Source organism: Paramisgurnus dabryanus, chromosome 12, assembly GCF_030506205.2.
Source record: "Paramisgurnus dabryanus chromosome 12, PD_genome_1.1, whole genome shotgun sequence".
Classification (NCBI taxonomy): domain Eukaryota; kingdom Metazoa; phylum Chordata; class Actinopteri; order Cypriniformes; family Cobitidae; genus Paramisgurnus; species Paramisgurnus dabryanus.
The window spans coordinates 2328612-2352115 of NC_133348.1; the positions used below are offsets into that span (position 1 = coordinate 2328612).

Consider the following 23504-nt stretch of genomic DNA (forward strand, 5'->3'; position numbering starts at 1 on the left):
AAAGCAGAATGCGAACAACGCTCTCTCTCTGATATCTTAATGCCGTGACTACACACGGAGAGAGAGAGAGACAGCTCGAATGGTGTACTTAGTATTAATATGCCCACCCCACGACGCAGAGCGAAAAAACGGTCTAAAGCGAGGGGAGATGGACACATAAGTACATGTCTTACAGGTCTAAGGCTGCAAACCGATCTGAATATTGAAATACGAGCCTCGGCGTTATCATCCAAAAAGAACACCTTCGTAGAGCCGGTGCGTAAATCAAATCGATCGTAACCCGCCGCGTATTTTGGGTACTATGAGATAAAGGCTGGAAAAACCCTATCATCATCATCATCTCGGTAAGAGGGACCGGCTCGAACATCCTTCGCCAACAGGATATCGATTTTTGCACGCAGTACATGTGCATCGGACGCTTTCACTACAGTGAAACGAAAGCCCGAATTTTGGGGGTGTGCCGGATTCGTAACCGAGGCGGATCGTGCGTAAAACCCAACGAAACGGGCTGGGAACTGAAGCCAAGCACCCAGGCACCGTACGAGGAGAAATAACGACACTACCGAAGTACCCGCGGTGGGGCAGCGAAGCGAGACAGGTGGGACTGCCGGTGCGTCTGCTGTGACAGCATAAACATCTACAGTATGTGTGTGTGACACTGACCTGAGCCCGCTGAGGGTAACGGTCATCTGGTCTCCTCTACGGAGAGCGCAGACTCCGATGAGGGTGCTGGTGGTCCGGTCTCCTCAGCGGAGAGCTCGGACTCCTCAGGTCACCCGCTGGCGATAGAGGAGAGGTAGGGGAGCTGGTGTGTACCCGCTCACGGCTCTCTCGATCCTCCGGAGACCTAGAGAGGGAAGAGGAATGCCCTCTTATGTGTGGTTAAGTGGGTACCGGCGAAACAGCCGGTGGAACATATGTAAACCAAGGATTTTCCACCCGACCCTCTATCGGGGGAAGGAGCTCCATCTCCTGAAGAGTGATCCTCTGCCAATCCGGGTCGCCCTTCACTGGCCACTTAAACTCCCGAATTTCACGGGAAGCGGCTAAGCGGGCGGGGCGAGCTGCTGACGACCGGTTCCCCTGCGCTGCCGAGATGGGGTCCGAGGAGGGGAACGGAGGTGGTCGCCGCAGGACGCCGACGGCGAGAGGCAGACTGAGGAGCCGGCGTGGTGGACCAAGGGCAGCTCTCTTCCGCCGGGGCATGACCTAGGAGATCGCCTCAGTCTGCGCAGCGGAGCTGTACGACTCCCCTGGCTCGCCGAAGAGGCCGGTCTGTGAGACAGGAGCATTCAAGTTGTTCTCGTCTGCGTCCGTCATGTCAGCCAGACACAGCCAAAGGTGGCGATCCTGAACCACTGTGGTGGACATCGCACGACTGAAGGTCGCGGGCTCCCTCGTAAATCCTTGTGAGCCTGCAGCAACGTTATTGCGTGCAGGGCCGAAGCCGCCTCTCCGGCATGCCTGATGGGCAGCGTCCGTGACCGGACGACTGTCTACAAACACGGGAGGGAAGGGTTGGGTGGTCCCTCCAGGAACGCATCCCGCTCCACTGAAGGGGTCCCCGCCCTTAGCGGCTCCGTTGGTGAGGGAGGTGAGGGGTGAAGCTGAACGGCCGGACGGCCGCAAATCACGTCAGCTCTTCGTGCCGTCGGGCAAGAAAGGCACAGGAGGAGAGGACCGAGAGGCCCGAGCAGCTCCGAAGTACCAATCATGTGGGCGGGACGGTTCGGGCGGAGAGGGGTTAACCTTTCCAACTCTACCGTCTCCGCCGCTCGCGGGCACGGCCGCCATCTCCGGAACGACTCTGCCTCGGAGGAAAAATGGACACCCCTCTGATGCTGCAGAAGTGACGGGACCAGAAGGAGGTCCAATGGATTCGGCAGACATCGTAGAACACGACTCTGCAGTCTCCACCGGAGCCTCAACCGGCTGAGGATGAGAAGGCCGGTAGGTGGAGGACGCATCCTCCGTCCTACTCAGCGTAGTGACGCGAAGGGCGCCCTGCGAGCGCTTGACAGCCGCATCATGGCGGCGTCAGCACTGCAAAGGCGCGGACAGCGTTCCCGTAGAAACGACAGTCGTCTCCGCAATCCAAGAGGGTTATGCTCTCACAGAGAGAACAGAAACTCTCCACGAACGCAGCCCCGGAGAGCTCGATGCCTGAGCACGAAGACAGCGCTCGTGACCGTCACTGGAACCCTTATACTTCTCGCATCCAAGATCGCACGGCGAAAAGCTATCCTGAAAAGGACGCTGATCTCCGCATATACGAGAGAGTGGCTGCCTTTAACAAGGCACAAAGCTCTCTCGTATCACTCTTTTAGGGAAATTCACTCAGATGCTTAGTTGATGAGCGCACAGGAAGGCAACGCACACACTAAACTCAAAACAATAAACAGATGTAGAGCCGTGGAATAAGCGAAGCGTCCGCTGTGATACTGCTAGTTCAACCAACTTCAGCAATCAAATCCCAACAGAGTAAAGTAGCTTCTCAGTAGCAGATAAAGCCGGCTTTCGAAGCGAAAAAGCTATTTTCCCTATTTGCACCTGCTGCTTATAAAGGCACCTGGCGGGGCGGCGCCAGCATTATGCAAATATCTCAATGCCAAGTTCATTGGCGTTTTAGTAGTATACGAAGCAGATTGGTCTCTCTAAGCGAGTTCCCAATTCGTCGGTCACGACGTGACGTCGTAGTGACCGACTGAAAGGGAACTGTTGTTCCCTGAGAAGGGAACGAGACGCTGCGTCTTCCTTGCCATACTTCCTGCGCCCCTGTAACGCCATCTTTGGCAATATTTCAGATAGCGATATACTTCCTGACTCCCACGTCACCCTGTCTTTGTCGTTAAGCCTTACCATTGGTTGAATTTGATATAAACATTCAGATGCACCTTACCCTTGGAGGCGTCCCCAAAGTGTCACCACAGTGACACAGCGCGAGTTCCCTCGAAAGGGAACTTTAACAATGTATCTTTAAAGGTAACACAATGCTACCTTGCTCTCACTTGAAATGTGTCCCCACATTTAGTCCTTGAATATGAGGGGTATTGGACCTGGAAAGTCCTTGAAAGATCTTTGAAGTTAACTAAGGTGTGGAAACCCTGATGTTACCTAGAAATTGAACACTTGACCACTTTCTCTGCCACTTGAGCTATAGCAACATTTTTATTGTGTTACTTAACAGGAATGTCAAACTTTTTATACTTTACATAGTTAACATTTTTTTCATTCAGTTTTCTAATTCTCTCTAATCCTTTGCTTTAAATAGGTGATGTACGGCTCACACCAGAGGACTTTACCCGAGCACAGAAATTCTGTAAGTACGCAGGCAGCGCATTGCAATATGAGGATGTGGGCACCGCCATCCAGAATCTGCAGAAGGCCCTCAAGCTACTAACCACTGGCAAAGAATGAGACCATTGTGTCTCCCCCAAGCAACTTTATCAGCAATCTGGCCCAATGGAACTGAAAAGGGGGGCTATTTCCCCAGCTGTATCAAAAAGAGGCACTCCATAGCACACCCCTACAGTACATTACTCAATACAACATCTGTTTCTGTCATATTGAATGTCAATAGTTGCTCATTACTAGACTGGTGAGATAAAGATACCAAACTGAAAATCAGGTGCATGTGAAAGACCTTTCCAAATTCTTAGGAGGAAAAATATTTATGGTTTGGGATATTATTAAATTATGTTTTTCTGACTTCTACAGGTTTTTTTTAGACATGCATGGGCGTAGGTTCACAGATATCTCAGAAAGAAGAACTCTTGTTTCTCACCTAGATTTATCTGAAAATATGCAAGAGACATTTTGCCTTTCACTCTCTTTATATATGCTTTGGGTAGAAGGATTTTGATTTGTATACAGTATATATAAACACTAACCACTGGTTAGTTATTATAACGACAATAAATCGTTTTGGATCATTTGCTGTGCATGGTGCTCTTTTTGTAATACTTTTCACGGTAACCATATTAGGGATGCACGATATATCGGCCGACATATCGTTATCGGCCGATAACTGCTTATTTTTAATATTATCAGTAATCGGTCTGATAGCAAAATTAGGCCGATAAATGAAAGCCGATAAATTATGGATTATTTCAGGTTGTTGAACCACTTCACTTGCTCATTGCTGGCCATGTGGAGTTTTGATTGGTGCTTTCTGTGACATAGCACGAAGATGACACGTGTTGCGGGCTCAAGAAGAGTATACTAGTCTAGCGCAAAGACAAGATGTCCGCGTTTTTTCATTGTGAAATTAATATGAATATTTATCGGCCTATATATATATATATATATATATATATATATATATATATATATATATATATATAAAATCAGTTATCGGCCCCCAAAATATAAAGAGTTATCGGTTATCTGTATCGGCCAAAATTTCCATATCGGTGCATCCCTAAACCATTGCTTTGCTTTCAGGGTAACATCTCACTGTAAGATTGTTTTTTAACATTAGTGAATGCATTATCTAACATGAACTAGCAATGGACTAGTTTTTACACATTTATACATTTTTCATAAGTTGCATCTTTTGATTTTAACATTTTATTAGTAAGTGCTGAATTTTACATAAACTAAGATTTGCTGTTGAAGAATTGTTCATTTTTAGTTCATGTTATCTTATAGATTACCCATGTTAACAAATGCAACCTTACTGTACTGTAAAGTGTTCCGCTTTTGAGTGTTAAATGTAGTAATTTTCCCTTGGATCAAGCAAACAAGCATTTCTCACAGCTCTTAAAGCTTTTAAATGAAGGAGGATCAACTTGTGTTAACAGTTGTTCTCTATGCAAACAGCTTTAAACAAATCGGCAGCAATTAAAATGAAAATTTTAAGATCTTAAAATATGCCAGTGCCATTGATTTGTCTCAAGATATACACCAGTAACTTTTTTAAAGGCATTTTATAAAAGATGCTTAAACATCTTAGTTTATCTAAGGCCCAGTCCTGGCTTTAGCTAAGCTTTGTTTGTGAAAGCAGGCTTTAAGTAGTGTTTACAAACATAAAACCTAACTGATGTGCATCTAGAGACAAAACAATGGCTCTGATATATTTTAAGACGGTGGTTCTCAAACTTCACGCCCCCCCAAAGAAAATGTATGACAAGAACAGTTCTAAAACTCAACATTTTAATTAAACGAAACCTATTAAATTATGCAAAGTAGTGCTGTTGGTCAGTAGCCTTATGTATTTTATAAAATGTCATAAAACTGGTGCCCCCCTGGCACCATCTCACGCGTGAGAACCACTGTTTTAAGAGATGTCAGTACAAGCTGTTTCCAGTTAAGAATGAATGTGCCAAAGAATGCATTGAAATAATATTTTAAATTGTTCTTTGATATTAGAATGTGTGTAACTTTATTAAGTGTAAAAATTATCCAGAACCGTTTTTACATGTCCATTTACAGCCCTATGATTTGTCCTTTGAGTAAAATGGTCTATTTTTGCACTATTTGGAAGGGTCATGAATAATAATATTGAGCTCTGCTTTGCTCTGAGGCTCATGTCAGTAGCTCACGTTATCAAACATTTTAACAACTGTGTACTTCATGTGTAATTGAATGTTTCGGGTGTACATCTCGACTGTGACATTACAGTCGGTGTTATGTTGAGATTGACCTGTATTCCAGCAGTCTTTTGCATGCATGAGGTTTACATAAAAATGAGGAAACAAATGCAATTGAGGCTCACGATATGTCATTACATGCAGAGCCCGTATTATTTATCAATGCCTAGGTAAATACAGTTTTTTGTTCTATGGCACCTTAAAGACAGCTCAAACATTTTAGGATGAAACCCTGTCAGGGAATCCGCCTGGGATGTCTTGGATTAAGGAAGTATAGATTAACATTACAAATAAAGTCAATGAATTTGTCAGAGAGTGTATTTCTTCAAGTTGTAATATAGTATGCTATTTGCTAAAAAATAATGAACTAAAGGGAATTAAAGAAAATATGCATGTAACCACTTAAAAAATATGATATTTGAAGTGTCCATTTTCATAACCAGTCTTGCGTGAATCAAGAAGTTGGTCATTGTGCAAAATCAGGAACCAATTCATTACAATAGACTGTTCCTGTTGTTTTCTGCTCAACTTGCACTTCTTGAATGAATTAGCAGTGTTGTTATGATCACTGTTTTCCGCCATCACCAGCCGTTGTCCTGAAGTGTTGTAGAAAGGGCACCGCACTTATCTGTAAGTAGACTGAGATATAACTGCATTTGCCTGAATCCTTTCCTGCCTTATTGTGGATGCAAATGAACGTCACCTGGTATTTTCCATCCGACTCATGTTAGTCCTTTGTTACGGGGGTGTTTTAATTGCCTCTAGTAAATTTACAAAGTAATGCTTTTGCCATGTCATGTGCGTCACTGATAAAATCCACCTAGAAGGACTACGTAAGTGTGCAGAGTGTGTTAAAGCGTAATACATCTGACAATAATACGTGTTTTAACCTTTACTCTTGATTTGAGTGACACAGATTTTGGGAACCTATAATCTACCTTTCATCTGTTTAAAGTGTTGGCACCGTCACTCACAAGTAAAGTGAAAACTTACTGTGTCAGTACTATTGGGATTGAGAAAAGCTTTCCATTTTTCTTTCACCACAAGGAAAATCCCACACATCTACAGAATTATTGTTCTTAAACTTCAGCATGTGTTTCAATCACTATAAAGCAGAATAAATGAGTAATTGTGAGCAGCAAGTGTTCAAATTCAAACTTGGCTTTGTAATTCATTTACAATCCTCAGCCAATTTCCAGTGTTGTGGTGATAAAGCATGTCAAACGGCCTATAAATCCCAGTATTAAGCATAAAGGTTGATATAAATGTCATTAGGATATAATAAATGTCCGTGTTGTTGTGTATTTGGGTCCTCACACGGTTTCACACACCCACAATATATCAAGATCTAACAGTCAATAAACCTAAAGGGACACTCTCTAATGGATTCAAAGAAATACAAATGATCCAATAAGCTTTGTCTCAACTAAATTACTATTACTAAATGAGCATGTGTAGGCTACTGCAGTATAATACAGAAATTTCATTTCAGTTCACACAAACTCGTGGGTTTGGCAAACATGGATTGGTTAGACTACGTAACAAATTTTTTCATGTTATTTGAGGTTAATGTTGAAATGTTAAAGTATCAGATATGCAAATACAGTTATCCGACTTGCAAAAGCTATCTAACTGGAAGATCGTCTCTGACGTTGAAAACAAAGTAGCTAGTCGGCATGGGTGACTGAGGACAGTTTAATTGCATTTTTTTTCTCGAATGAATTAAAATGATTTTATAACAGAAATGTAAAATAAATTCAAAACTTGAAATGTCTTAACAGTAAATGTAACCCATATTTATTTATGTGCAGATTTCCTTATGTTTAAAAAACCCAAGTAAAGTACTGTAACATGCCTTAATATTTACAAAAGTAAATTGTAGCATATAGTGTCTGTATAGTAGTAAGTATAAATATAGTATATATACTATAGTATATAAATTACTATAGTATGATACATTTTCCTTTGGTAAATATTAAGTTATGCTATATTTCACTGGGTTTTTTTTTGTGTATATGTACGTATGTATGTATGTATGTATATATGTATATATGTATATATATATATATGTATATGTATATGTATATATATGTATATGTATATATATGTATGTATATATATATTTCACTGGGTTTTTTTTTGTGTATATGTACGTATGTATGTATGTATGTATGTATGTATATATGTATATATGTATATATATATATATATGTATATGCATATGTATATATATGTATATGTATATGTATATATATGTATGTATATATATATTTCACTGGGTTTTTTAAACATATATGTGTGTGTGTGTGTGTGTGTGTGTGTGTGTGTGTGTGTGTGTGTGTGTGTGTGTGTGTGTGTGTGTGTGTGTGTGTGTGTGTGTGTGTGTATGTATGTATGTATGTATGTATATATGTATATATATATATATATATATATATATATATATATATATATATATATATATATATATATATATATATATATATATATTAAACCTATATTATATTACATTATATTATATTATTTAATATTACCTATGATGAATTGATAAACTGTGGTTAACACTGTAATATACTTTATGATTTAATATGCTATGTTCAAAAATACTATAGTATGGACTTTTACTACAGTTTAGTAAATACTAAAATATACTGCAGTATTTTTCTTTGGAAAATCCATACAATATATAACAAATCATATATATAACAAATCATACAATATATACTAGTGTGATTTACAATGTTGTTATGTTTGTACTGTATGTTTTGTACTATTTATTATTTTTGGGGTTCTCCTTCGGGATTTCTCATACTGAAGGGTGGGGCTCTGTCGGGCTCTGCCTCCATCGGTGAGACAGACGCAGTTTAGTCTGGTTAACTCTTGTTAGCGCTTAACCCAGCATCTGTCAGCTCGGAGAACAGGTTCATTCATCAAAACAGTTATTTGGTTGAAGTAAATCTCTATTTAATAATGCGCTTTTGAGAAACATCGGCGCGTGAAAGTGACTCGTGCGCTTCGTCTGACTGAAAGTTTGTGTGAAGTTGTTCAATCTGGAGAAGAGATAGGATGTTCCTTCAAAACGACGAGCTTCAATGAAATCATGTAAGTTTACCTTTTTAATCCTTTTTTTCACGTTTCTATACGGAATGACATCTTGGGGCACTATCTGTAAAGTTGGGATATAGTTTACCCTGTTTATCTGTCGCTGATACTTTTTGTGGCAAGATTTGAGACGGCAAGTGATTGATGTTTTAATATACAAACGTCATGTCAAGTTACAATATAGTACTGCAATACTGAAAGAAACACAACATGCTTTGTATATGAGTATTCACTGTTATTTATTTATTTATTTATTTATGAGTTTAATTAATATTTTGATATTCAAGTAAGTCATCAACTCATTGCCCAAATAGAAAATGCAGAATTGTTTTGATAATGTTTTAAGTTTTGGTGTATTTTGCATATTTTAACTTTACCTTTTCTCAGGACAGTAACGTGTTTGTGGCCCAAAAGCATGGGTGTCACATTACAAAGATTTTCTTTATAAGTGGATTATGGAAATGTGTGTTGGAGTAGACACAAATGAAACAATAAATATCTTAATATCCTTTTAAAATCTGTGCTTACCGTACATTCATATCTCAAAATGTTTGATGGTTAAAGTCTAATGTGACGCACACAACCTACTGTACCTATTAGGTTTGTTGTTCATCTGTTTTTGAGGCATATAACTATAATCTGGTTAAACTTGGAATTTATGTCATTAGATGTGATGAGTTCAGGTGTCAGAGAAGCATGACTGAACGATGAATATCCAATTTGCTTGTAGTGATGATGACAGATGTGGTGTCTCTAAAGTTGGAGAAGTAATTAAAAACTGTTGAAGCGTGTCGGTACGTTGTGCTTATTTCTAAAGCTTTGTCATTTACCGGTTGTTATTTTTAACAAGGCCAAAATAACCACAGACATTAATATCCCTCAATTTTGCAGTCCAGCAGTAGTTTATATATGGATGATTCTTAAACACATAAACTGTTAATATTGAGTATATTTTTACAGTCTTGTTGTAAACAAAAACTATTGACGATTAATACTGTTAATGTCTTTACCAATACGTTTTTAGGCATTAGCAATTGTATTCATTTCTAGATTCATGATTTTCTGGATCTTTATGAATTCCAGAAAGCACCATGAATCAAAGTCTTTATTCTGCTTGCATGGTCCCTTGAGTCTCTGACCCCATTCATGTGTATTTACATATTCTTAGTTGAATGTTCTGAGCCATATTCATGTATTTTGTAATGTCATGTATTACATGAATATTATATAATGGCTTCTTTGGCTCTTCTGTGCTTCTGATTATTGTGGCATCTTACTGAAGTGATCTGAAGACCGTACTTCATTTATTTAGTGGATAAAACTATGTTTTAACAGTCTGGTTGTTGACTTTGCGTTGTGCAGATAAGCTGATTTCCATCTCCAGTCGAAGCGTGATAACCTAGCCTTGTTTAAAGGGGATAATATATCTTTTAATATGTTTGTATTCAACCATTGTGGCCTACTGATGTATGCAATGGATGGAGTGTTACGTTTGTTAAATAAAATATGACTTCAGGGCCAAATCCATTGTGCTGCTAGCTATTTCTGCTTCCACTGTGTACTGTGGGTTGGGAATAGAGATCTCTATTATCTTCCCCAATTGAGTCCCTCAACAATGCTTGTTGAAATGATAGTTGGACCTCACACGAGATCTTGTAACTTCACACACTTGGCAACGAAGGATTATGAACTTAAGCATAGTATCAAATGAAGCATCGCGGTAATCTCATTATAACGTACTAAAGGGAGTTTTTCCATCAATTTGTTTTAATGAAGACATTTATCGACTTAATGCGAAGGAACAATGCCCAATTAAACAAATAAAGTCTTTAGCAGAATAATTTATGAGGTCTCCGGTGATCGTCATTTCCCACTGGAATCTTCCTTTTCTGTGAACTTTGGATAATGGCTCACTGGAGTTTGCCTTCTTGGAAGAAGATTTCAGGTTGTAATTGTTTGTTTAAATCCAATTGCAGATGTTGCATCCTAATGTGGTTTTTTAACGTCTTTTCAAAATAGCCAAATCCGCCCAATTCCACTTACAATGCCAAAGTGCTGTAGCTTTGGGCGCGTGAGCACGCTTTATCCATGCATCTCTCAATCCCACAATCCACCGCGACACTGTGCCGCTGAAGTTTCAGCGAAATGAACTGAAAATGCTTGTTTACCTATACTTAAAACGTGCCAGTGGAAACTTTACTGACAGCATGCTTATGCATATATTCATTCTTATTCCTTATCCTTATTTTCTTTCTTTGAAATAATTTATAGAATGAAGTTTATTCTGCTAATCGCACAATAATCTTGAGTACCTATTGCATCCTTCATATCTAAGAAGAGTCTTTAGCTTTATCAGATTTATAAAAGACAGATCAGCTGTTCCACTACTTCTCGAAGAAAGCCAAGCTTGTGGAGGCATACCGCAGGTGGAGCGAGACACAAGCACGCAACACACACGAAACATAATCCCACTATCCCTGGATAATTTACGATTCACTACATGTTCGTGTTGTTTACATTATATGCACTTACGCACCGATTGCCAACAAAACATAGACATTTGATGCACTTTTACTTACTGTCTGTGACTCATGAACGGTTATGAGCGCCCCATTTCAACAAGATCCAGCATAAAAATCCTGGTAAACCAAACTAAGTCCACTGTTCCCATAATTATGGGTTCTTTGGGAAGCTGAACAAGCTTAAATCTCCCTCACAAACAAAAACACACTTCTTTAGAAACATTGATTTCATGTCAGCTCTTGGTTGGTGTGTGTGTGCGCTATTTGGGATGGAGTGCCCATATAAGGACTTCCACTGTACTTCCAGCACTCGTTGCGTAACAGAATCAGTAGACGGATCCTAAAGATTTCATATAAGTACACCAGAGGTGCATATTGGTACCAAATGTATACATATATGTACAGTACCTGAATTGTACATTTTAGGACCTTTTTAAAGGGTACTGCCCCAGTGACAACTTGGGACCATTTAAGATCATTTTTATTGACAGTGTACTGTACAGATACACTCTTAGGGTGCTTTAACAGGTATCTCACCCCATTTGCAGAGTCAGGTGAGAATGCAGCAATCGAACTCGGTTGCTCACCAAAAGTGGACCAAACAAGCTTTCTCTGGAGCTGTTCGTTTGTGGTGAGAACGCGATCCGAGATCGAACAGACTTAACTGCAAAAGTACTGCGCATTTTTGGACTAAACAAGATGCCGTAGTCAGCTGCGCTGTTGATTATGGGATAAGGAAGTGTTTGTTGACAGTTTTTATTAGTAATATTAGCAGAATGGCAGGTTGTGGACATACCTAAAGTTGCTAAGGGGGTGCGAAACCTCAGAAATGTTGTGTCTTCGCTGTTTGCAGTCCATCAAAATGCTGTTTTCAAGCCGCATCCACGCTTAAATCTGGAAATGAACAGTTTGTCTAGAGTGCTATATACAAACTATGCAGTATATATCAACCACGGACATAATTTCATCGTGCATTCGTAGTTCCATGGTGTCTGCTGTATTTTTCTTATTTGTTGTTTACTTCCAGAATATCGTTGGAATTTCCTGCACATTGCTTTTGACCAATCGAGAAGCAGTTTATGAAATACGTACAAAGACATGTGGCAAATGAGTGATGTGGATGTTATCACACGACTGCATTTTTGTTCGTTTCAACTGGTGCGGACCAGAGCAATCAGTGTGGTGTGAAAAGGAACCGAAACTGCTAAAAAGCTACAATGTATAATTTTTTCCTTTTGGTCATGAGGAAATGAACCGAAATACAGATGTGAAAGCACCCTTAGAACGTATGTGTTAAAACCACACAATCCACGTTTGTTTAGGGACAACGAATGCGTTGTTCCAAAATAAACACACATCTCTATGTTATTATTGGAACAACATATTTTGTGTTACTTTTAACACAACTTGAGTTTTATTTTAACACAAAATCAACACAAAATGACACATAATGTGTTAAAAGCATAACACAAAAAATTTACATATCCTTTCTTAGAGTGTAGATCTATATCTATCTGCTATATCATAAATGTATTTTAATATAAGCGTCCTATGTTTATTATGTTAACTATAGTGAGCATTGACAACTGCTAAGTAGTTATGAATGACACAGTTGTGTTAGTGTATTTCAAAAACAGTATAAATGTTAATGAGCACTTGAATTCATCACATTGTGCGGTATGTAATGTAAAAATGCTATATACAGAGCCTACATTTAATTGTGTAAAGTATCTCACCCCATTTGCAGAGGGTTTTACAAACTCTTGTTGTTTTTGCAATGTTATAGTGATCATATATAATTATTTACATATTATTAGAAATGTGTATATAGTATTAAAAACTGTATAAAATTGTAAACTGATATGTCAAGTTTTTAGGGTAAACTCCCTTTCCACTTGAGCAATAGCAGGAAACTGCAGGATCTCTTAAATCTAAATACAATTTAATTTTAATTTCTAATTTTAAACAAATTAGTCTTTTTACTTCATTCTGCTCAAAAACGCTCAAGATGTGTTTAGTGCCAAGAAAAGGGGGACAGTAATCTATATACTAATAAAAACTCCATATAAATATATAAATCTTATATATATATAAAACTTCATGTATATTACTAGTGCATCTTAAAATATAGTCATTACGGTAAATAAACCGTAGATGACTTTTATGTTTGGCCGACATTTCTAAGTTTCTGGTTCGCTGTCATTTCATGTTATGCTTTGTAAATGTTGGTTTCAGGAAACTTATTACCCCTGACATGGGAGAATGATTAGTCATTATGTAATAAGGCAGCTTTTGCGTCGCTGTGGTCGGAGTTTCGACAAGAAAAAAAGTTGTTTCCATGCCACAAATGCCTCATTTAAACCTTCCAAGGTGTCCTAAATTATAAACACATCGAAATATAAAGATATTGTGCTCTTGTGTCTTTATGAGAAAGTGAGAAGTTTATGTATGAAGTTTATGCCAGTAGCTGGGTTACTGCAACAACATTCTTTTGGTGCAATTTGTGTAAAAAACAACATTCCCAAAGGAATATTGTGCACGTAATGAGTTTAAATAGACTTGGATTAAACATCTGCCAAATGCATTAATGTAATGCAATTATTTTTAACATTCATTGCTTTTAATGAACCCTCTGATCCCAGGTTAAACTTGTGGTTCTTCTGTGGCATCGAGCTTTTTAAGCACCTATATTTTTAAAAGTGTAATCTAAATAAGTATTAGATTGAATTGTTGTTTTGTTTCAGTATTTAATGTGTTAAATTTATCTGGCAGGGTTTCATACATCAGTGGTAGGTGGTGGAGATGGAAGTTCCAGAAGATTCTTTCAGTTATTATCCTGCTGCTTACGTGCCTTCCAACTTCAGGTAAATGATACCTATAAATATATATATATATATATATATATATATATATATATATATATATATATATATATATATATATATATATATATATAATATTGCAAATAGTTTGGAATGTGAAAATGTAAACCACAGTTAAGCTTTATTGATTTGTTCTGTATGTACTGTGTACTCATCATGCTAACCAACATTCAGCTTTCATCTCAACACCTCTTCCTTTTTAATTTCTCATCTTTAATTTTCATGTTTTTCAACTCATTTCATCAACTCTAATTTTCATGTTTTCTCTAAGCAAAATTGTGTTGCGTGTCTTGTTCACCTTTATCCATTACATTGCACTTTGCTTAGAAATCATGACCAGCTCTACACAAAACATAAAGACCACAACGTTCAACAAGAACATAATTATAATCAAATAAACGTCACAGAGAGATCTCAACACTCGAGAGGTCAGCATAAATCTTGGACGAAACCTCTTTTACATCTCTGTCCAAATGACACAATCATGTTGGCTGTGGAGATTTACCCCGGCCTGAAATAATGAGCTCATTGCAGAAAGATCCTGCATTCGATTAAACTGGTACCCAAAGGCGAGATGTGTGATCCTGCCAGCTCTGTCAGTGGTCTCTCAGCATGCCCTGCCTGGCTAAATTGTTTACCAAAACAGGAGCAGTCATTACGCAAAACCCTTATTTTTTGTAAAGGTGACATAATCCGGTAACATCACCCCCCGTACACACAACCAACACTAAAGAAAACATCAGTGTGAAGTTGCATATGAAAAGCATGTGTTTTTTTACTCTCGCATACCATGCCTGATTTTTTTCTTACTCTTATATTGGTCCGAGCAGGAATGTTTACAGTCTTTGGCCGTCTGTCAGAAATGGTTTAGGGGAAAGATCGTTTTAATGCCGGGAATCGGCACTGAAATGCGTTAATCTTTTAAGCATTGGACAAAATGAAACCCAAGATTCATTTAAAACTAATACTGATTTTACCAACACAACATGCGACTTCTGGGGATGTTCCAGACCTCATTTATATCACATCTAAATCAAATGTTGGAAAATTCTCGACAAAATTACTTGTTGATGAAATCTGATTTGTCACATTGTGTAAACAGCCCGCCCAGACATCAGATTCCGGAGGGGGAATCTTTACTGTCCCTCTGCAAGAGCTTTTTATTATAACCAGATGTGATTTTGGCATCCTTCGCTCATAGGTTCATGCTATGCTTTTGTTCTTTGTTTCACACTGCTGTCCCAGCACAGCATATCACACATTTATTTGTGGCATAGACTTGTTCTTCTGCCATGTATCGTTAGCAAATCTGTTGTATTAAGTCTCATGGGTGTTTTATAGTGTTTCATCCGTGTAGAATAACTTCTTTGCGAGCAAAGCAAAAATTCATTTCAAAGATGTGCTTACAGTATAAAGCAGATCTGTGAAGGAACAGCTCTGTTTAAAACCGGTTGGTTATATATACGCACAGACATAGCAGCAGACATTTATTAAGTGACAGACTCAGTTAAGCACTTCTGTAATCCATGACAGATGAATGAAGCTCACCTGAGGTACAGACACAGCATGAAATCTCCCAAAGAGAGCCAAAGAAATTAGAAACATCAGGAATGAAGCGTTCACGTAATGTGGCGCTGCTGAAAGACCTTTTTTATTCTTTCAGGTGGGTTTAGGCCTACTGTACTGTAGATTTGGCACTCCATGCTTTGGCATCAATTCAAAGCAGGCTTTCTTCTAAAATACCATTTTCAGATCAAAGCTTTCTTCTTCATTCCTCTATAATCATGCATCGACCTCCATTTCATCACCAGTCAGTCACAACAATGCTCAAATCTCATCGTATCAGCGGTTTTATTTATTTATATATTTATGTTATCACCTGTGGTGTCTAGACTGGAGTTTGAGGTGATGACAATGGAAAAGGAGAAAAACCGTACACTTTGCTGTTGTAATGTTATTACTTTCCACAAACGCATTTGTTGTCCCTCCTGTGTTGGCTGCATGTCAATGAGTTGCTATATAGAATATTGTGAAAATATCGTAGGCTACCACAAGCATCAATTTGCTCTATTTTTATGATACAAACAGACAATACAATATTATGTGTGACCTCTTTTGGCAGTAAGAGCATCGTGAACTCTTTTGAGAAATTCGAATTAGGATTTCATTTATTTCGGTTTTAGAGAGCCTGCAGATTCCTGCTATTGCTACTGTATTCCAGGTTCCAAAACATGATAAATGGCATTTAAAGGTGACATAGAATGATTGAACAGGGTATTTATCCTTGTTCTATGATGTGACATGTAGACAAAAAATGTTTTGTTTGGGTCTGTAATGCCTTAGAAGCTTCCTAAAAACCTCTCTCAGATAGCTCTATTAGAGTGGGGGATTTTAAACAAGTGGTTTTGCACCTATTTGGCTCCCCCTACTGGCTTAACTTGCAATCTCATTAATGATTGGCTGACTTTGCTGCCACTCAAAAAATGTAGCCAATTATTTTAAAGTGGAGGGGCAGTGAGATGCCTGTGATGTCATAAGCATCAGTTTTTCAGATTGGGCCATTTTCTGGCTGACATTTCTAAAAAAGGAATTTCTATGAGACTGAGATGTTTAGCACTTTTTGTATGTTCGTAATTGCGGGTAGACTACCATTATTCAACAAAGACAAGGTAAAATGGTTTTTCATTCTCTGTCCCCTTTAAAAAAACATAGTTACTGCCAGAATCAGTATTGTATCTGGTCAGTATTAAAAAGGAAATTCTTTATTTAGGCAAAATCCGATATCCGCCGTGTTATTCTCAGTGTTGTATTCGAGACCAACTCATTCGAGTCCGAGTCAAGACCGGTTCCAGAGAGGGTTGAGTCCGATTCAAGCCCGAGTCCAGAAAAGGTTGAGTCCGAGTCAAGACCGAGTCCAGAAAAGGTTGAGTCCGAGTCAAGACGGAGTCCATATAAAGTTGGGTCTGAGAAAATTATGTGTAGTGCCACTTTGTGTTTTAGCGCCACCGTCTTATCATTTTGGGTAACAGCGGCTTATCTAATGCTTAAATCTCACTGGACGGGTGCATTTTATTGCACTGCCATGAGGTAAAAGTCATGGCAGTGCAAAAACCTCCTCAGGTCTGACTGTCTGACCTCGCGTAACTCTGATGCAGGCAAAAAATCACCAATCACTGTTTGTGTCAATTTTACATCAGTTTAAAAAACAGTTATATATATTTTAAAAGGGACTTGAGAATAAGTCCGATTCCAAATGTATTCGAGTACGAGTCGAGACCATGACAAGACCAAGACCATTAAAATATGGTCTCGAGACCGAGTCCAAGATAGAGTCTGAGTTTCGAGTACTACAACACTGGTTATTCTGTCATCTTTTCTCCCTTTTTTCCAAAAACGCGATAAACGCCTGTCCTCCTTCTCTGCAGAATGCAATAAATCCACTTAACAAATCACAGCGCACCATTCCACGCATTGTAAACTATAATGGCGGCGCGGAATACACACGGAATCCTAGTTTTCCTTAACTACTTTGTGATCGATAAACACACAACAAACAAACAAAAACAAAATAATACTTTTGATGGCATTGATAAACCTGTGGTGGTTTTCTGTGGCAGGAAGAAAATTTATGCGAGGCACACGGAAAAATGCCGGCTGTTGCTTGTTCTCACACGACAGCATCAAGCTTCTGTCATGCTAACACATTGACCAGGGGATCTTATGAAAAACTTTCCATTATTTTACTAGAAATCAATGAAAATCGAGCAGAACCAAAACATTTTACATCTGATCACGGTCAAAAAAGTTCAGCGACGACGTCCCAAGGATGACAGCAGCAATGACAGTGTTCTTAATATAACAAAGTAAGTGTTTTGATTAATGCCAATAATGTTTTTTTCAGTGTATACTAGGGATGGCGAAAACGAAAAATTTTCTTGACCGGCCACCGAGCCTCATTAGCCGGTTGAAACCGGTTAACCGATAGGCCTATTAGTTTAAAATATGCTATGCTATTTAAAATAACAGCCATTTCGAGCCGCGCCTGCAATTTCGCAACTTGCATCTCTCTGCGCTCTGCCTCCGGCTCACACACACACACAGACCTCACAACACGTCCCGCAAACGCGGCGCCGTGCTTAGTTTCAAAATAGTTTAGGTACTAGGTGATCGCGTTGAACTTGAAAATAAAGGCGTTTGTGAAGCTCATTTGAAAATTGCCGCGGCTCATTTAAGAAAATGACAGCTCAGAGGAGACTGCGCTTTAGTTTGGGGTAGTAATAATAAAGACATAGGATGATCATCATCACCTTTTCTGTTACCACTGAAATATAGTTGTTATGTATTTCCAAATCTAAACCCATTTTATGCGGAATGTTGCCTAATAGACTGCAAAACGATAAAACCAATGGATTTAACGGGCACCTTCAGAATGTGTAAAAGACGCACCGGCCAAAGCAGGTCTCGCACTGTGTTTGTTCTAGAACAAATGCAGCAAAGATATTTAATGCTTGAATGAGGCATATAGGCCTACGCTGAGTTTTATTTATTTATGATGAGGTGTGTTCTAATTAACAATGCAATGCAAGTGAACGCGCCGTGCCGGCGCCTTCATGCACGGACCGGTAATTATATACTCTGCTATATTTGCTTTTTATTTATTAAATACATGCATTTGGTTGATGAAACATTTATTAAAATTAAGATACAATTTATACAAAACGAAATTCACTTTAAAGAAATGCTTTCTACAAAGCAAAACTTAATAAAGTGGTAAAAATCATGGCTGAGGATTTACAGAAACAAAACTTACTCTGCACTTTACTGTTAGCCTAAAAGACATAAATGTTAATAATTTGGAACACAACCAGGAGAGACTTTAATTTTTATTATTTTATTGCTGTATTTTATTTACTATTCGAATAAAGGAATTTATCAAAAAATAGCCTGTAGCATTTACTTTTCGCAAACCTTGTGAGCATGCGAAACCAAACGCAGTGACCTCGCGCCAAATGTTTTTTTATTGGTTTATAAAGTACAAACAGACCAGTTATGAAAAACTGAGTGTTAGGGATTTGTTCACTTCACACAAAATGATCTTGGAAAGAAAGAGAGGACTAACTGTAGTAGGGTTTAGTCCACTGTCTATAATAGCCTAATTTACAGATCCCTTTTTTTAACTGACAACCGACAACTTTGACCGGTTAACGTTGATACGGTCAACCATCGGTCAAACGGTCATCGGTTAACATCCCTAGTGTATACCACTAATCAACTAAATGAATTTAGCATGGTAAAGATATATGCACATTTATATTTTGATTTAATAGATTTATAGCATTTTGAAAAAACTTGGATTTGTTGCATTTTGTGGAAAAAAATATTAGTTTTTATGATAAATCTTAGAATTTTTTAATTGAATTTTTGATGTTATTATAATCTAAAGATGCTATGTGAAAGTTTGTAGCAGAAAATAGTGTTTTTCATCTTGTCACTTTCTTGGTATAGAAAACACATTTTTACCCAAATTAGTCAAAATGGATTTATTGTGTTTTGGAACCAAACTCTTCAATTTTAAAATCGTGAGTCGGATAATAGGTTCTCTTTATGGACCCACACAGCCTGACAAAAAACCTTTTGATGAATCATAGTGTTTTTAATCATTTTTAAAAATGTGGAGCAAATCATGTTGTACTATCTATTTATTTAAAAACGAATGTGATGTTTACTCTAACAAATGCATTACAAAACACTAAGTCGAGTTAAACTGTGATGTGTATGGGATCCAGAGCTTTGGATTTTAGTACCACACAACGCTGTTCCAGGTCAGAGGTGTGGCTTTGGTAGCCGCTCATAAGCACAGTGGCATGGTTAGCCGGGCTGCTTTATACCGTGGCCCAAATGACGACTTTGCACACATCTATAAACCAGCAGGATATTCCAGTAGCGTGATTCTGTCCAATAGTGATTTCAGCTTTATTTTGCGAAAGCCTCTCAGGCCACTTGTCAAAAGCCGATCCTGTTCGTTGCTTGTTTAAACCCCCAGGCATGATTGAGGAAAGTATGATCTTTTTTCCTTTTATATTTCTTTTTCTTCTGGGCAAAGGTGAATTTTCCTTCATTATCTGTCCCAGGTGTTGTGACTGAGGCTTGTTTGTGCCAGTTGACCTGAGTCACTTGTTGGCTAGTGTAGTATTGTTTTAGTGTTTATTGCAATGTATCTGATCCTAAAAAATGGACCAGGAGAAGACGCAAAACACTGAGCTCATGAATATTAATTAACTGTCTTGAGAAAATATATGGCTATTTAAGTGTTGTTTGCATGCGACGAACAAGATTTTATATTTTCATATAAAGTTAGATGATCAGAAATTTGGGTTTAATGAATTGTTTAACGCTTATAATTTGCGGTGAGACAGGATTGAAGCTCCGAGACATACTTTATTAAAGTCTACATCACTCTCCAAAACATTTTTATCACGTACTTTCCCTTCTTCAAATTAATTTACTTTCATTCATTTTGCTTAAATGTTGGCACATGTCTGTGGGGAACTGTGGATAAGAAATTGTTAAAAAGCTAATTTTGTCATCCAAAATACAACGCACCTTTGCAAAAATTGTATGGGAAATAGGTATTGAAATGTGATGAAAGATTGACAGTTTTACTTTGGGCCTTAGTTATGGTTATTTATTTGGTCCTCATTCAGTTGTTGAGTCTTATATAGGTAATGCTGTAAGATTCAGATTATAAAAGATTCAAAATTCAACCTCATCTAATGAATCCGGTCTCATCAGTCAGTGCTACAGTATACTGACCTAAATACAATAAGTGGTTTCAGCTCTGTTCCCACAAATGAAAGATCTGTTCCCTTCCTTAGGTGCATGCATTTGCCAATGCAATCTCGTGGCAATTTGTACATACTTTTCAAAAAGTATGCTTTTGTACCTAAAAGGTGCCTACGGGTACCTCAAAGGCAGATATCTGTACCAAAATGGTGGATATTAGGACCTTTTAAAAGGTGCCGACCCAGTGACAACTTTTTATGGGTTGAAATTAGACTCAAAAAATTGTACAAATACATAAACATTTATCTGTGAACTTGATGCATGTTACAAATGTATTTTACTATCCAAGCAAATGTCTTAAAGGGATAGTTCGGCCAAGACCTTTGTTTATCATCCTGGAGCCGTTTGGATTTAATTTGTGAAGGATGGACGCACTTTTTTTGGACTTGAAGGTCGTGGACCCCATAACATTACATTTAATCAACTGAAAGATCTAAAACATTTTATAAAATATGCGAAAATGTGTTTGTCTGAAAAACGATGGACATATGCAACTCGGACAGCTTGGGGGTGAGTAAATCATGGGTTTAATATCATTTTTGGCCGAACTATCCCTTTAAGATTTAAATATGTGAAATTCTGAATTTAAATGAATGAATGTGTATCGATTTGTACAAATGAAGACATGTATGTGAATAAAAATGTTTCATTTTGTATTCAAATATCATAATTTGCACATGCAAAAAGGAAATGTGCATTTATGGATCAGGTGACATGCCTGCGTTTATCCCGTTCTGTTAATTTGGATTTTGAGACTTTCATTTCGACGTTTTAAGCATTTTATGAGCCAAATACAAAAAACTATCAATGAATGAACCATATTTGACATATTTGTGAATTCAGTGGTTATATTTTGTATCGTTATATTACAATTTGTGCAAGCAAAAAATGGATGTGCATTAGTAAAACTCGTGCATTCATCCTGTTCCGTTCATTCGGATTTCGAGACTTTCGTTGCGTGGTTTGCATTGGACGCTCCACACGCACAGCTGTGCCTATGAAAAGCAGTCTTACAGAGTTTCCCACATGCTGGAGATCAGTTGCTTTGCTTACTCAGTAATGGTACTGCCAGCTCCAGGCTGGATGGTAGAGTACCATTATTTATAATTTGATCAGTAATTTGTATTTGAACCAGTAATTTGATCTAGGAGCTTAATTAAAATTATATAAAAAAAACGTAGTGTGGGCCCAGACTTTTCACAATTTATATAACACTAATTGGTACGATTATAAATCGTCTTTTTATTCATAACTTATAGAATTTGTATTGTATTTTATTATTCTCATTATTGATTTCTTTTCTAACAAAACAATTTTGTACGAATCACTTCATACAAATAAACACTCTAAAAATGGCTGGGTTATTTTTTAACCCAAAATGCTGGGTTGAGTCTGTTGGGATGTTTTGCTGGGTTATTTTTTTACATTTTAAACACTTTTTGGGTAGTTTCAGTTTTCTAGGTGTTGGGTTAAAACTGCTGGGTTATTATGTTGGGTTGTTTGAAGAGGCTCATGTGCTTCGCGCCCTTGATGTTTGAATGTGCTCAGCAACGGTCGTTGTGAAAGGACAGAGTCACTGGAAGCAGTTGTTTCAAGGTAAGTTTATATGTTTTTGTGAACATTTTATTAATATAAACAAGATTATAAAATTTTGCAAGACAGCAACGTGTTAATTTATCCAGACTTACGACGGGTGTAATTTGGAGGAATGACGACTGTTACCTCAGATCGCCATTTACACAAATTGACTCGAATAATCGTTCTAAGATGTTTGATATGGCATATTAATAAAATTAATAAAATCGATGTTACAAAATCCCCATCAAACGGTTGATTACGTTAACTCATGACAATTTCTGTAAGCCTTTAACAAAGCGAGTCAAAAGCGGTCCCGAGTCGACCTCCGCAACGCCACTTCGGCTTTTTGTGTCACACACGCGCATAGTTTTCCATTTCCCAGCTTAACAAGCGATAGCGACGCTGTTAAATAAAATTTAGCGACAAACTAGTTGCTTTCTTGTCATTCGATATGTAAAGACCGCGAGGCGCGAGCACATGTACTTTACCGGCGGCGGAGGATCACGGAGCCGGCGTCTACTCTGTCACTTAGGCAGGGACATGTAAAAATTACATGTATATTACTTTATATACTGTAAAATTACAAATTCTGTCTTAAATTCAAACGAATTGATTCAACCTGTTACATTGTTACTTCAATGTGCATAATTTATGATATTTTATAAATATATTTATACTTGGGTCAGTAAGCAGTCCTTTAAATGATTTTGCAACTTACAACTGTAAAAATGTAAGAGTTTGTAGTTATTTTGCAGTCAAATAAACATTTATTTGGTGTTCACAATGGTCTTGATTTACAATAAAGCACATGATAAAAATAACCCAGCAAGAATAACACAAAACCCAGAATATTAATCCCATAAATGGTTAAAATGACTACATGTTGGGATTTCTCAACAACCCAACCTGCTGGGTTAAACCCAACCCAGTTACTTTAACCCAGCATGTGTTCTGTCCAATATTTACCCAGGGCTGGGTTGCCAATT

At 38.0% G+C, this 23504-nt stretch overlaps 2 protein-coding genes across 19 annotated transcripts in view; both read left to right on the plus strand.

Moving 5' to 3' along the window:
• vta1 (vesicle (multivesicular body) trafficking 1) overlaps positions 1–3932 on the plus strand; it is a 41319-nt gene extending 37387 nt beyond the window's left edge. For both annotated transcript variants that reach the window (XM_065256131.2, XM_065256132.2), the window contains one exon: positions 3272–3932. In XM_065256131.2, coding sequence (XP_065112203.2) covers positions 3272–3417 — 146 coding nt within the window. In that variant the 3' untranslated portion in view covers positions 3418–3932. The remainder of the gene's footprint in view (positions 1–3271) is intronic.
• Positions 3933–8449: 4517 nt separating this feature from the next.
• Positions 8450–23504, plus strand: part of adgrg6 (adhesion G protein-coupled receptor G6) — a 66412-nt gene continuing 51357 nt past the window's right edge. For all 17 annotated transcript variants that reach the window (XM_065256133.2, XM_065256135.2, XM_065256136.2 and 14 more), the window contains exons 1-2: positions 8450–8693; positions 13988–14079. In XM_065256133.2, coding sequence (XP_065112205.2) covers positions 8692–8693; positions 13988–14079 — 94 coding nt within the window. In that variant the 5' untranslated portion in view covers positions 8450–8691. The remainder of the gene's footprint in view (positions 8694–13987; positions 14080–23504) is intronic.